Source organism: Coenobita brevimanus, chromosome 35 (assembly GCF_032717465.1).
Source record: "Coenobita brevimanus isolate Jiangsu-jjx chromosome 35, ASM3271746v2, whole genome shotgun sequence".
Lineage (NCBI taxonomy): Eukaryota > Metazoa > Arthropoda > Malacostraca > Decapoda > Coenobitidae > Coenobita > Coenobita brevimanus.
In genome coordinates, this window is record NC_136988.1 from 1,464,234 (window position 1) to 1,477,500 (window position 13,267).

General features: G+C 41.9%; 1 protein-coding gene across 1 annotated transcript in view; it reads left to right on the forward strand.

Annotated features, from left to right (window-relative positions):
• Positions 1-795: 795 nt before the first annotated feature.
• Positions 796-13,267, forward strand: part of LOC145396185 (uncharacterized) — a 33,036-nt gene continuing 20,564 nt past the window's right edge. The window contains exon 1 of the mRNA XM_080269624.1: positions 796-1,084. Coding sequence (XP_080125750.1) covers positions 796-1,084 — 289 coding nt within the window. The remainder of the gene's footprint in view (positions 1,085-13,267) is intronic.

Consider the following 13,267-nt stretch of genomic DNA (forward strand, 5'->3'; position numbering starts at 1 on the left):
CTAATGAATTATTGTTTACTTGCAGGTGTGGGTGTGGATAGCGGGGACGTCAGCGGCACACGACTCCACCCCCTCCCTCCTCCTCTTCTTCCTCCTCCTCTTCTTCTTCCTCCACCCCCTCCCTCCTCCTCCTCTTCTTCCTCCACCCCCTCCCTCCCTCCTTCCCGCCCTCCTCCACCCACCCGACCACTGCCAGCCTCACCCACCACAACAACATCGCCCACAGAGCCTGAGAAAGTGAAATAAGCTCCGCTGCGAATAACTTGGTGCAAATAACTCGTAGAGAAAATTCTTAAGTGTGAATAAACTCCTTACAGAATAAATTCCTTGATGCAATTAAATTTAGTGTAAAAAAAACTTATGAATACTCGTTGGTTCAAATAAATGTTTGGTGCTAAAAGCTTGTAGAAAAATACACCTGGTGCGAATAAACCCCTTTGTAGCGAAATAAACTGGGAATACACAGGTACAGAATAAACTCCTTGGTGCGAATAGACTCCCCTCTGGTGGCCGCCTTCCGAACTAAATCCGGCCCATCCCCTCCGGAGCCCACTCAATTACTCAGGCGGGGATTCGAACGTAAACATTGGCAAATAATCCCTTTTCCCGCCAGTTCCTTTTGGTTTTCACTAGACTGCAACTTCGACGGGGGATGGAGGCTTTTTAATTGAATAAGTAACCACACCGGAAGGCAAAATTAAGCATCGGAAGGGATATGTTCCAGAGGGAGGAGTTGTGAGGGGAGGAGGGTACCGTCGAGGAGCCAATCAGGGCGCGAGGTACCCGGGGACCATCATGTCCTCCGTGTTGCCGGAATTTCTGCTGCGGGATCAGTCGCTCAATAACTCCTGCGGGGGAAGGATGGACTGCGACGCCTTTTACGAGTTGGGTCCTCCGCCCAACATGGTTATAAACGTGCCCCCGCCCCCTATCCCGCCCTTCATGGAGGAGTTCATGGCCAGACTAGCCGCCGAAGGGATAGACGTGCGCTCCCCCGTCACCAACACGGAGGAGAAATCTACCTGTCACCTTTGTCAATGGGCGAATGGAAACAGCGTGGGATATGTGGAACTCGCGCAAAAAGGTAAGGCAGCGAGAGAGTCAAACATGGCTCTGTCCTCTCCCTCTCTCATTTCCGTGCCTGGGGATCGATGGGGGAGGGTGTGTAGTGGCGTGCATTTAGCGCTGAGTCTCTTTATCAAGTAGAAATGGCTGTGTGGGAGAATTTCCAGTGTACATATGTGTGTGTAGTTTGCATTATTATTATATACTGCAAAGATTACTTACTGCGTCTGTGCATCTGTGTGATTGTTAATGTGCTTTGGTCTCGCATCGGAAAAAATAAATTCAAGCAATGATCTCTATGTGCATGTAGGGGAAACTGATATATGTATAATTTGAGTTAATTTTACTACGAATATTATCCACTTCTGCGCATTGTCTGAATATTTCTGTGAATCATAATACAAACTAGTCCTTGAGTAAATGATAAATTGAAAATGGATGTGTATAAGCGAATTTCCAGCAGTTATTATTATTATTATTATTATATGAAGCCAGTTTGTGAATATAATGATGTTGCGGATCTGAAAGGATTAGACTAATGCTTTGAATGTTACTATGATCAAAGGTAGACGAACATGATTTTTTCTCTTTCTCTTATTTACCGCGTATGAACATCTGTCTGTGAATATTCAAATGGAATTGGTGGTATATTTATATTAAAAAAAAAAAAAAAATAAATAAGTCCAGTGAATTGGATTTTTTCAGTTATTTCCATGGAGTTTTATATTTTTCAGTGACCAAATTTATATTACGGCTTTTGCTAACCTGTCTGAATATTAGTGTGTGTGTGTGTGTGTGTGTGTGTGTGTGTGTGTGTGGAGAGAGAAAATAAGGAAATAAACCAGTGTATTTTATTTCCCTGAGCAATTTCCAGTATTTACCTTTTTCTACACCATAATTGTTAACTGGAAATGGATGTGTGGGAGTTGAATTATCAGTATGTTACTCTTATAAATGCGCTGCGCTTATTATATACTCCCTGTGCGCAGTAAATAATAGGCGCAACAGGTCAACTCTGGAACTGTCTCCCTCTGTCTATATTTCCTACTAGCTATGATCTCCAGTCTTTCAAACGCAGTGAGTCCAGCCATCTCGAAATGAATGGATTTTGAATGTGGCTCTCTCTTGTATTTTGTTTTTCTCTTGCAAGGAACAGTATTGCGGGCTCGTGGCCTTTGGTTCCATTTTACTTGCATTAAAAAAAAAAGTACTGATTATCTCAATAAGGAAAAGTATATTGGTAATGATATAACGCAGAGAAAATTACTATCCGGCAAAAATAATTACCGGGCAGTGAAAAATGGGTTGGGTTGTCATATATAGCAGAAAAAAAAGGAAAATAAATGGGTAGTAATATTTCGTGTGTGAAAGGAAAAGTATATTAAAGAGAGAGAGAGAGAGAGAGAGAGAGAGAGAGAGAGAGAAAATGATAGTGTTTGGAGTAAAAGGAAAATGAGAGAGAGAGAGAGAGAGAGAGAGAGAGAGAGAGAAAATGATAGTGTTTGGAGTAAAAGGAAAATGAGAGAGAGAGAGAGAGAGAGAGAGAGAGAGAGAGAGAGAAAATGATAGTGTTTGGAGTAAAAGGAAAATGAGAGAGAGAGAGAGAGAGAGTATTGATTACCGGGTGACAATACACAGAGCTGCAATGATAGTGACTGCGGAGGTGAAGGTGAAGAGAGTGACCAGCTGACAAAGGAAAGTGACATGAATTGAGGAAAGTGACAAGATATGAAACGAAAATGACGTGAGAGAAGTGAAAGTGGGATGGGAGAGGAAGGAAAGTGACATGGGAGAGGTAAGTGACATGACAGGATGAAGGAAAGTGACATGTAAGGATTGAGGAGAGTGACATGAAAGAATGAAGGAAAGTGACAAGAAAGGATGAAGGAAAGTGACAAGAAACGATGAAGGAAAGTGACATGAAAGGATACAGGAAAATGACATGAAAGAATGAAGGAAAGTGACATGAAAGTATAAAGGAAAGTGACTTAAAGGTTGAAGGAAAGTGACATGAAAAGATGAAGGAAAGTGACATGAAAAGATGAAGGAAAGTGACATGAAAAGATGAAGGAAAGTGACATGAAAGGATGGATACTGACATGTAAGGATGAAGGAAAGCGACATGAAAGAATGAAGGAAAGTGACATGAAAGGATGGATACTGACATGTAAGGATGAAGGAAAGCGACATGAAAGAATGAAGGAAAGTGACATGAAAGGATGAAGGAAAGTGACATGAAGGATACAGGAAAGTGAGATGAAAGGATGAAGGAAAGTGACATGAAAGGATGAAGGAAAGTGACATGAAAGGATACAGGAAAATGACATGAAAGAATGAAGGAAAGTGACATGAAAGTATAAAGGAAAGTGACTTAAAGGTTGAAGGAAAGTGACATGAAGGATAAAGGAAAGTGACATGAAAGAATGAAGGAAAGTGACATGAAAGAATGAAGGAAAGTGACATGAAAGAATGAAGGAAAGTGACATGAAAGGATGAAGGAAAGTGACATGAAGGATAAAGGAAAGTGACATGAAAGAATGAAGGAAAGTGACATGAAGGATAAAGGAAAGTGACATGAAAGAATGAAGGAAAGTGACATGAAAGAATGAAGGAAAGTGACATGAAAGAATGAAGGAAAGTGACATGAAAGGATGAAGGAAAGTGACATGAAGGATACAGGAAAGTGACTTAAAGGATACAGGAAAGTTACACGAAATTACGGAGGAAAGTGACATGAAAGGATGAAGGAAAGTGACATGACAGGATGAAGGAAAGTGACATGAAAGGATGAAGGAAAGTGACATGACAGGATGAAGGAAAGTGACATGACAGGATGAAGGAAAGTGACATGAAAGGATGAAGGAAAGTGACATGAAAGGATGAAGGAAAGTGACACGAAATTACGGAGGAAAGTGACTTGAAAGGATGAAGGAAAGTGACATGACAGAAGGGTTAAGAAAATGAATTATAAAGAAAAATGAATGCAGAAATTACAGAAATATGAGAGAGAGAGAGAGAGAGAGAGAGAGAGAGAGAGGGAGATGGGTAAATGGATGAAATATAAATCTACATAAGGGAAATTAAACAAAAAAAAAATAATAATAATAATGAAAATCGATGAACAGAGAGAATTGGAAAATGAAAAAATAAAGTAAACGTGGAGGCGATTTGTTTGTGGCTACCCCGCACGGGATTCAGGCGTCTGGCAATAGATAGAGAGATATAAATAAACGGCAATGAAAAAAAAAGCAAGAAACAAACAAGCAAGCAAGACAAAGATCCAAACTCCCGTCGGTTAAGGAAGCTCCCTAACACCTTTTCCTAAGCGACTTATTTTGCTTATTACACCTGACCGTTCTCATCCATGTTACATAGATCTTTCTAATATCGCTATACTCTGCATAGATAACGTACAAAAGGAGATTAACCAGCCATATTCAAAACAAATCGCTAAGGAAGAGGTGTTACTCAGCTATCCAGAATAAGTCGCCAAGGAAGAGGTAATAAGCTATCCAAAATAAATCGCTAAGGAAGAGGTGTTACTCAGCTATCCAGAATAAATTGCCAAGGAAGAGGTAATAAGCTTTTCAAAATAAATCGCTAAGGAAGAGGTGTTAGCTATCCAAAATAAATCGCTAAGGAAGCGGTGTTACTAAGCTGTCCAAAATAAATTGCTGAGGAAGAGGTGTTACTATATCCAGAATAAATCGCTAAGGAAAAGGTGTTACAGTACTATGTTGTCCAAAATGAATCGCTAAGGAAAGAGATGTTACTATATCCAAAGTAAATCGCTAAGGAAGAGGTGTTACTATTTCCAAAATAAATCGCTAAGGAAGAGGTGTTACTATATCCAAAATAAATCGCTAAGAAAGTGGTGTTACTAAGCTATCCAAAATAAATCGCTAAGGAAGAGGTATTAATAAGCTATCCAAAATAAATCGCTAAGGAAGAGGTGTTACTGTATCCAAAATAAATCGCTACGGAAGAGGTATTACTAAGCTATCCAAAATAAATCGATAAGGAAGAGGTGTTACTATATCCAAAATAAATCGCTAAGGAAGAGGTGTTACTGTATCCAAAATAAATCGCTAAGGAAGAGGTGTTACTAAGCTATTCAGAATAAATCGCAAAGGAAGAGGTGTTACTATATCCAAAATAAATCGCTAAGAAAGAGGTGTTACTATATCCAAAAAAATCGCTAAGAGGTGTTACTAAGCTATCCAAAATAAATCGCTAAGGAAGAGGTGTTACTAAGCTGTCCAAAATAAATCGCTAAGGAAGAGGTGTTACTAAGCTATCCAAAATAAATCGCTAAGGAAGAGGTGTTACTAAGCTGTCCAAAATAAATCGCTAAGGAAGAGGTGTTACTAGGCTATCCAAAATAAATCGCTAAGGAAGAGGTGTTACTAAGCTATCCAAAATAAATCGCTAAGGAAGAGGTGTTACTAAGCTATCCAAAATAAATCGCTAAGGAAGAGGTGTTACTAAGCTGTCCAAAATAAATCGCTAAGGAAGAGGTGTTACTAAGCTGTCCAAAATAAATCGCTAAGGAAGAGGTGTTACTAAGCTGTCCAAAATAAATCGCTAAGGAAGAGGTGTTACTAAGCTGTCCAAAATAAATCGCTAAGGAAGAGGTGTTACTATATCCAAAATAAATCGCTAAGGAAGAGGTGTTACTATATCCAAAATAAATCGCTAAGGAAGTGGTGTTACTATATTGTCCAAAATAAATCGCTAAGGAAGAGGTGTTACTATATTGTCCAAAATAAATCGCTAAGGAAGAGGTGTTACTAAGCTATCCAAAATAAATCGCTAAGGAAGAGGTGTTACTATATCCAAAATAAATCGCTAAGGAAGAGGTGTTACTAAGCTATCCAAAATAAATCGCTAAGGAAGAGGTGTTACTATGCTATCAGAATAAATCGCTGAGGAAGAGGTGTTACTAAGCCATCGAAAATAAATCGCTGAGGAAGAGGTGTTACTAAGCTATCCAAAATAAATCGCCAAAGAAGAGGTGCTACTATGCTATCAGAATAAATCGCTGAGGAAGAGGTGTTACTAAGCAATCCAAAATAAATCGCCAAGGAAGAGGTGTTACTATATCCTAAATAAATCGCCAAGAGCTATCCAAAATAAATCGCTAAGGAAGAGGTGTTACTATATCCAAAATAAATCGCTAAGGAAGAGGTGTTACTATATCCAAAATAAATCGCTAAGAGGTGTTACTAAGCTATCCAAAATAAATCGCTACGGAAGAGGTATTAATAAGCTGTCCAAAATAAATCGCCAAGGAAGAGGTGTTACTATATCCAAAATAAATCGCTAAGGAAGAGGTGTTACTAGGCTATCCAAAATAAATCGCCAAGGAAGAGGTGTTACTAGGCTATCCAAAATAAATCGCCAAGGAAGAGGTGTTACTAGGCTATCCAAAATAAATCGCCAAGGAAGACGTGTTACTAAGCTATCGAAAATAAATCGCAAAGGAAGAGGTGTTACTATATCCAAAATAAATCGCAAAGGAAGAGGTGTTACTATATCCAAAATAAATCGCTAAGGAAGAGGTATTAATAAGCTGTCCAAAATAAATCGCCAAGGAAGAGGTGTTACTAGGCTATCCAAAATAAATCGCTAAGGTAGAGGTGTTGCTAAGCTATCCAAAATAAATCGCCAAGGAAGAGGTGTTACTTGGCTATCCAAAATAAATCGCCAAGGAAGAGGTGTTACTAAGCTATCGAAAATAAATCGCAAAGGAAGAGGTGTTACTATATCCAAAATAAATCGCTAAGGAAGAGGTAGTAATAAGCTGTCCAAAATAAATCGCCAAGGAAGAGGTGTTACTATATCCAAAATAAATCGCTAAGGAAGAGGTGTTACTATATCCAAAATAAATCGCCAAGGAAGAGGTGTTACTGAGGCCCAGTTTTCGAGAAATTTTAATGCAAATATCATCGTCATATTCATCTTAGGAGGTCTTGAATTCCGGGAGGTGGTTTGGACATGTGGAGAGGATGGAGAGTGAGAGACTGACGAGGAGAGTGTATGTGAGTGAGGTGGACGGGGGGAGAGGAAAGGGGAGGCCAAGGATGAGATGGAGGGATGGAGTGGAGAGGTATATGAGCGAAGGGGGGGGAGGTGTGCGAGCTGGGAGCAGGGCAGTGAAATGGCGGGGGACAGGGCGACATGGAGGCGATTTGTTTGTGGCCACCCTTTACGGGATTAAGGCGTCTGGCAATAGATAGATAGATACTGACTTTACCTCAGTGCCATCTATTAGGAAACCTTCGTGCATCATGACTACCATGAAATATTGCATTTTTTTTTTTATTTTTCGTAATATTTTGTCTCGTTGGTGGAAATGCAGAAAAAAATAACAGTTGGCCGTGAATACTTATATAAATTTACTAATGCAGGACTGACCCGAAATTTAACACTGAATTACTAAGTCTGACTGCACTCCACTGTTCCGTCTCCTCTCCTTCACATGGGCAGTCTGTTCCGTGCTGCCTGCCAAGATTCAGAGCCACTGCTGCCGTAATCTTCGTTCCTGTTCCTTTCCCACTGCGGTATGTTAAGGCAGTGTTAGGGCAAGACTGGTCAGCTCTGGAACTGTCTCCCTCTGTCTGTATTTCCTGCTAGCTATGATCTCCAGTCTTTCTAACGCAGTGTGTCCAGGCATCGCGAAATGATCGGATCTTGAATTTGGCTCTCGCTGGTATTTTTTTTCTTCTTGGAACTGTTTGCGGACTCCTAGCCTTTGGTTCCTTCTTCTCCTAGCATTAAACACACACACACACACACACACACACACACACACACACACACACACACACACACACACACACACACACACACACAAAGGACCGCACCACTCCGGTCGATACCACGCAATGTTTACACACTTCGCCGCAGTCTAACTTTTGGGATGGGCACTGTGTTCTGTCTGTTTACAAATCTGACGAAGGTTTTTTCCGCTGAACTATCTTGTTTCACCACAGGAGCCTCTATAATTCATCAAGGAAATGGAAACGCCGTGTGTGTTTACTAAATTGAGAAGTCAGTAAGTCAAGATCAGTCAGAATACCTCGAGAGCAACACTGACTAAAAATATGGTACTCGGTATTGACTTCTGGTGCTCTCGTCAATACATGATATCAAGAGTAGTTAAAATATCTTCACTAAACGTCGCGCAAACGTGGCTCAAGGTTCCTAGCCACACGTGAATACCGCCCACAACCTGCCATACGTTTGTCTATCTATCTATTGCCAGACGCCTTAATCCCGTAAAGGGTGGCCACAAACACATCGCCTCCATGTCGCCCTGTCCCCCGCCATTTCATTGCCCTGCTCCCAGCTTACACTCCCCTCTCTCTCATATACCTCTCCACTCCATCCCTCCATCTTATCCTTGGCCTCCCCCTCCCTCTGCCCCCCTCCATCTCACTCACATACACTCTCCTCGTCAGTCTCTGACCCTCCCTCCTCTCCACATGGCCAAACCACCTCAGTGTGTTTCTCCTAACGCTTCCTATCACATCCACATCCACACCACAACGTTCCTTCACTTCCTCATTTGGCAGCCTGTCTCTCCATACATAAGATGCATATAGTGAACGCAGAAAATAGTGACGGGAGCAAGTCTGGGTAATTTTATAGGGCATTAATAGAGTCCACCCATTTTATCATCTCACGAATAACTGTAAATGGAAGATGATACATATAAGCTGTGTACAATAGCATGCAAAAATGAGGTACCTCTCCCATCCTCTCAGCAGCTCATTACGGTACATATTATTATTATTATTATTATTTTATTATTATTATTATTATTATTATATTATTATTATTATTATTATTATTATTATTTTTATTATTATTATTATTATTATTATTATTGATGCTTCTCTTTGGTATGATGCGTCAGGGAGGAAGGTGACGGACACGTGTAAAGCAGATGCAGTGAATTAGTAAGCAAACTTTTGTCCCCCTCTGTAGCTGCCCGTCAACAGGTGAAGCTATACAGGTGTTCTCATTAAGGATACTGGATCATATTTCCCATGGTTAAGGCGATTTCGTAACAACTCCTCTTTAGCGATTCATTTTGCATAGTAAACCGGATCATCTCGTATGTCAGAAGGGTTATGAGAGACTGACTAGAAGTGTATGTGTGTGAGGCTTGGGGGGGAGAGGAAGAGAGGAAGAACGATGATGAGATGGAGGGATGGAGTGGAGAGATTTATGAGAGGGAGGTGTGAGTTGGAAGGAGAATGAGAGACTGACTAGAAGAGTGTATGTGAGTGAGGAGGATGGGGAGACCAAGGATGAGATGGAGAGATGTGAGAGGGGTGTGTGAGCTGGAAGGAGGGCAGCCAAATATCAGCGGACGGAGAGAGAGAGAGAGAGAGAGAGAGACGTTGTAAGAGGAATGGGGTGGAAAGATTGATGGCACAAAAAACGAGAGAGAGAGAGAGAGAGAGAGAGAGAGAGAGAGAGAGAGAGAGAGAGAGAGAGAGAGAGAGAGAGAGAGAGAGAGAGCCGCACAGTCCAAGATGGCTATGAACGCTATCACATAACAGACTCGTGATAGTTTCCCATGACCGAATTATTCTCCCAAACTCCCTTTAATCGTGTGTGTGTGTGTGTGTGTGTGATGTATATTAAATAGAATAAATCGGTCAAGAACAGGAATCACGCCGACGCCTGATATAAAATTCCATTAAGATTATTTTTTGCCCTTCATATATATTAAAAAAAAAAAATTGTTCTTCGTGTGGATGATTCTCTCTCTCTCTCTCTCTCTCTTTCTCTCTCTCTCTCTCTCTCCTAAACCATTTTCACGCCTCACTTCACGTTCCTCATGCATCACTCTCTCTCTCTCTCTCTCTCTCTCTCTCTCTCTCTCTCTCAGTTATGTAAGTGGGAAAACACACACACACACACACACACACACACACACACACACACACACACACACACACACACACACACACACACACACACACACACACACACACACACACACACACACACACACTTTTCCCCTCCTCCCAAATCCTTCCTTTTTCATCCGTTCTTTCCCTTTCCTCAACTTCTCCCCCCCCCCTCCCCCCCATTTCCTTCCTTTCATTTCCCAACTGCTCTCCCCTCCTCCCATTTTTTTCCCTGTATTTTTCAACTATAGTCTTTTTTTTTTTAATGCGTGAAAGAAGGAACCAAAGGCTGAGCCCGTCTGTTAAATTTCCTCCGTCGACACGAGCGTTAAGCATTTGAAAGCCGGCAGTTGACTGGTTGACCGAGTGCATTCATTGTTAACGACTCATTTTAAATAATTACAAAAGCTACAGTAACCGTTTGGCGATAAGATTGCCTAAATAAAATGTTATATATAATTATTTGCATAGACTGATTTAAAAACGGGGCCTTACTAAGTTTATCAGATGGCCTGGAGGCCGGTACGTGACACTTTGAATTCTCGGCACAAATGAAAGTACGTCCAGGTGATGTATGAATAACACCTTTTGATTTATTTATTCCCATGTTGAGGTAAATTAAGGTAAATTATGTCACTACTGCCACTCTTTGTAAGGCCGCATACAACTTCTTTCCCTTCTCTAGAAACTTTTCCACTAAAGATCTAAGAATGGATATCTGATCTACACAACCTCTTCCCTTCCTAAAGCCTCCCTGTTCTTCTCCAACTAATTCCTCTGTTATTTCCCTAACTCTGTCAATAAGCATCCTACCATATACTGATCTACACAACCTCTTCCCTTCCTAAAGCCTCCCTGTTCTTCTCCAACTAATTTCTCTGTTATTTCCCTAACTCTGTCAATAAGTATCCTACCATACACTGATATACACAGCCTCTTCCCTTCCTAAAGCCTCCCTGTTCTTCTCCAACTAATTCCTCTGTTCTTTCCCTAACTCTGTCAATAAGTATCCTACCATACACTGATCTACACAACCTCTTCCCTTCCTAAAGCCTCCCTGTTCTTCTCCAACTAATTCCTCTGTTCTTTCCCTAACTCTGTCAATAAGTATCCTACCATACACTGATCTACACAACCTCTTCCCTTCCTAAAGCCTCCCTGTTCTTCTCCAACTAATTCCTCTGTTCTTTCCCTAACTCTGTCAATAAGTATCCTACCATACACTGATCTACACAACCTCTTCCCTTTCTAAAGCCTCCCTGTTCTTCTCCAAGTAATTTCTCTGTTCATTCTCTAACTCTGTCAATAAGTATCCTACCATACACTGATCTACACAACCTCTTCCCTTCCTAAAGCCTCCCTCTTCTTCTCCAACTAATTCCTCTGTTATTTCCCTAACTTTGTCAATAAGCATCCTACCATATACTGATCTACACAACCTCTTCCCTTCCTAAAGCCTCCCTGTTCATCTCCAACTAATTCCTCTGTTCTTTCCCTAACTCTGTCAATAAGTATCCTACCATATACTGATCTACACAACCTCTTCCCATCCTAAAGCCTCCCTGTTCTTCTCCAACTAATTCCTCTGTTCTTTTTCTAACTCTGTCAATAAGTATCCTACCATATACTGATCTACACAACCTCTTCCCTTCCTAAAGCCTCCCTGTTCTTCAACTAATTCCTCTGTTCTTTCTCTAACTCTGTCTATAAGTATCCTACCATACACTTTTCCTATTATACTAAGAAGACAAATGCCCCTATGATTACCACACACTTCTTTTTCCCCTTTTCCTTTGTACAAGGGAATAATTATACCTGACTTCCAATCCTCCGGGACTCTACCTTCCTTCCAGGCCAATCTGCACATCTTCCACATCCATTCTACTACTATCGCTCCCCCATCCTTCAGCTGGCTTTCCCCTGCTTTCAGTTCCTTGTGGCTCGTCTCGTCAAATCAAATAAATAAACTACAGTATTTTCCACTTTCCATTTTCTATACTCACTTTCCTCCTTTGCTTTCCATGGTGTTATCGCTGCTCTCTCTCTCTCTCTCTCTCTCTCGTGTGTGTCACAGTCTGTCTTTCTTTTTCCGGTCACAAATTGTCCTCTTCTTTCTTTCCTTTTCTCACCTACGTCATGGTTGTCTGTAGGAGAGAGAGAGAGAGAGAGAGAGAGAGAGAGAGAGATTCAACTCTATTTTCTCTAGCGTTTAGGGTGACACAGAGCCTCTCTCTCTCTCTCTCTCTCTCTCTCTACCTGTCTCCCGTTTCCCTTTCTCAGCCTCCCTTTTGTCATTCGGGTCCACGGGAGAGGGGGTGGGGAGGCGGTAGGTGGGTGGGGAGGCGGTAGGTGGGTGGAGGGAGTGGGTGGGGGTAGTGGGTGGGGGTAATTAGTAGAGGAAGGCCAGGTAGAGCGAGATTAATTGTCCTCACCTGGGGGAATCGACCGTATCGCCATTGTCACGCCCAGGTAGCACCACATACGCCCAGGTAGCACCACATACGCCCAGGTAGCACCACATACGCCCAGGTAGCACCAAATACGCCCAGGTAGCACCACATACGCCCAGGTAGCACCAAATACGCCCAGGTAGCACCACATACGTCCAGGTAGCACCAAATACGCCCAAGTAGCACCAGATACGGCCAGGTAGCACCAAATATACGCCCAGGTAGCACCAGATACGGCCAGGTAGCACCAAATACGCCCAGGTAGCACCAAATATACGCCCAGGTAGCACCAAATATACGCCCAGGTAGCACCAAATACGGCCAGGTAGCACCAAATATACGCCCAGGTAGCACCAGATACTCCCAGGTAGCACCACATACGCCCAGGTAGCACCACATACGTCCAGGTAGCACCAAATACGGCCAGGTAGCACCAAATACGCCCAGGTAGCACCAAATACGCCCAGGTAGCACCAAATACTCCCAGGTAGCACCACATATACGCCCGCACCCCGCTAGAAGTAGCAGCTCACACCCTCAACGTAAGTGGTAATCTTGGAAGGGTCAGAGCACACCCCTTCGTGTGGTTAGGCGCGGCGAACGGTAACACTGATTAGTTTCAAAATTCAAAATCTTAAAATAAAAACAATACATATGGTAGTTTCTAAGATTCACACGCAATATAATCCATTAATATTTGCAATTCTTACCTCTTATGTTATTAAAGACTGGCATTTGTTCTGTGATAGGAAGCGTTATGAGGAACACACTGAGGTGGTTTGGACATGTGGAGAGGATGGAGGGTGAAAGACTGACGAAGAGAGT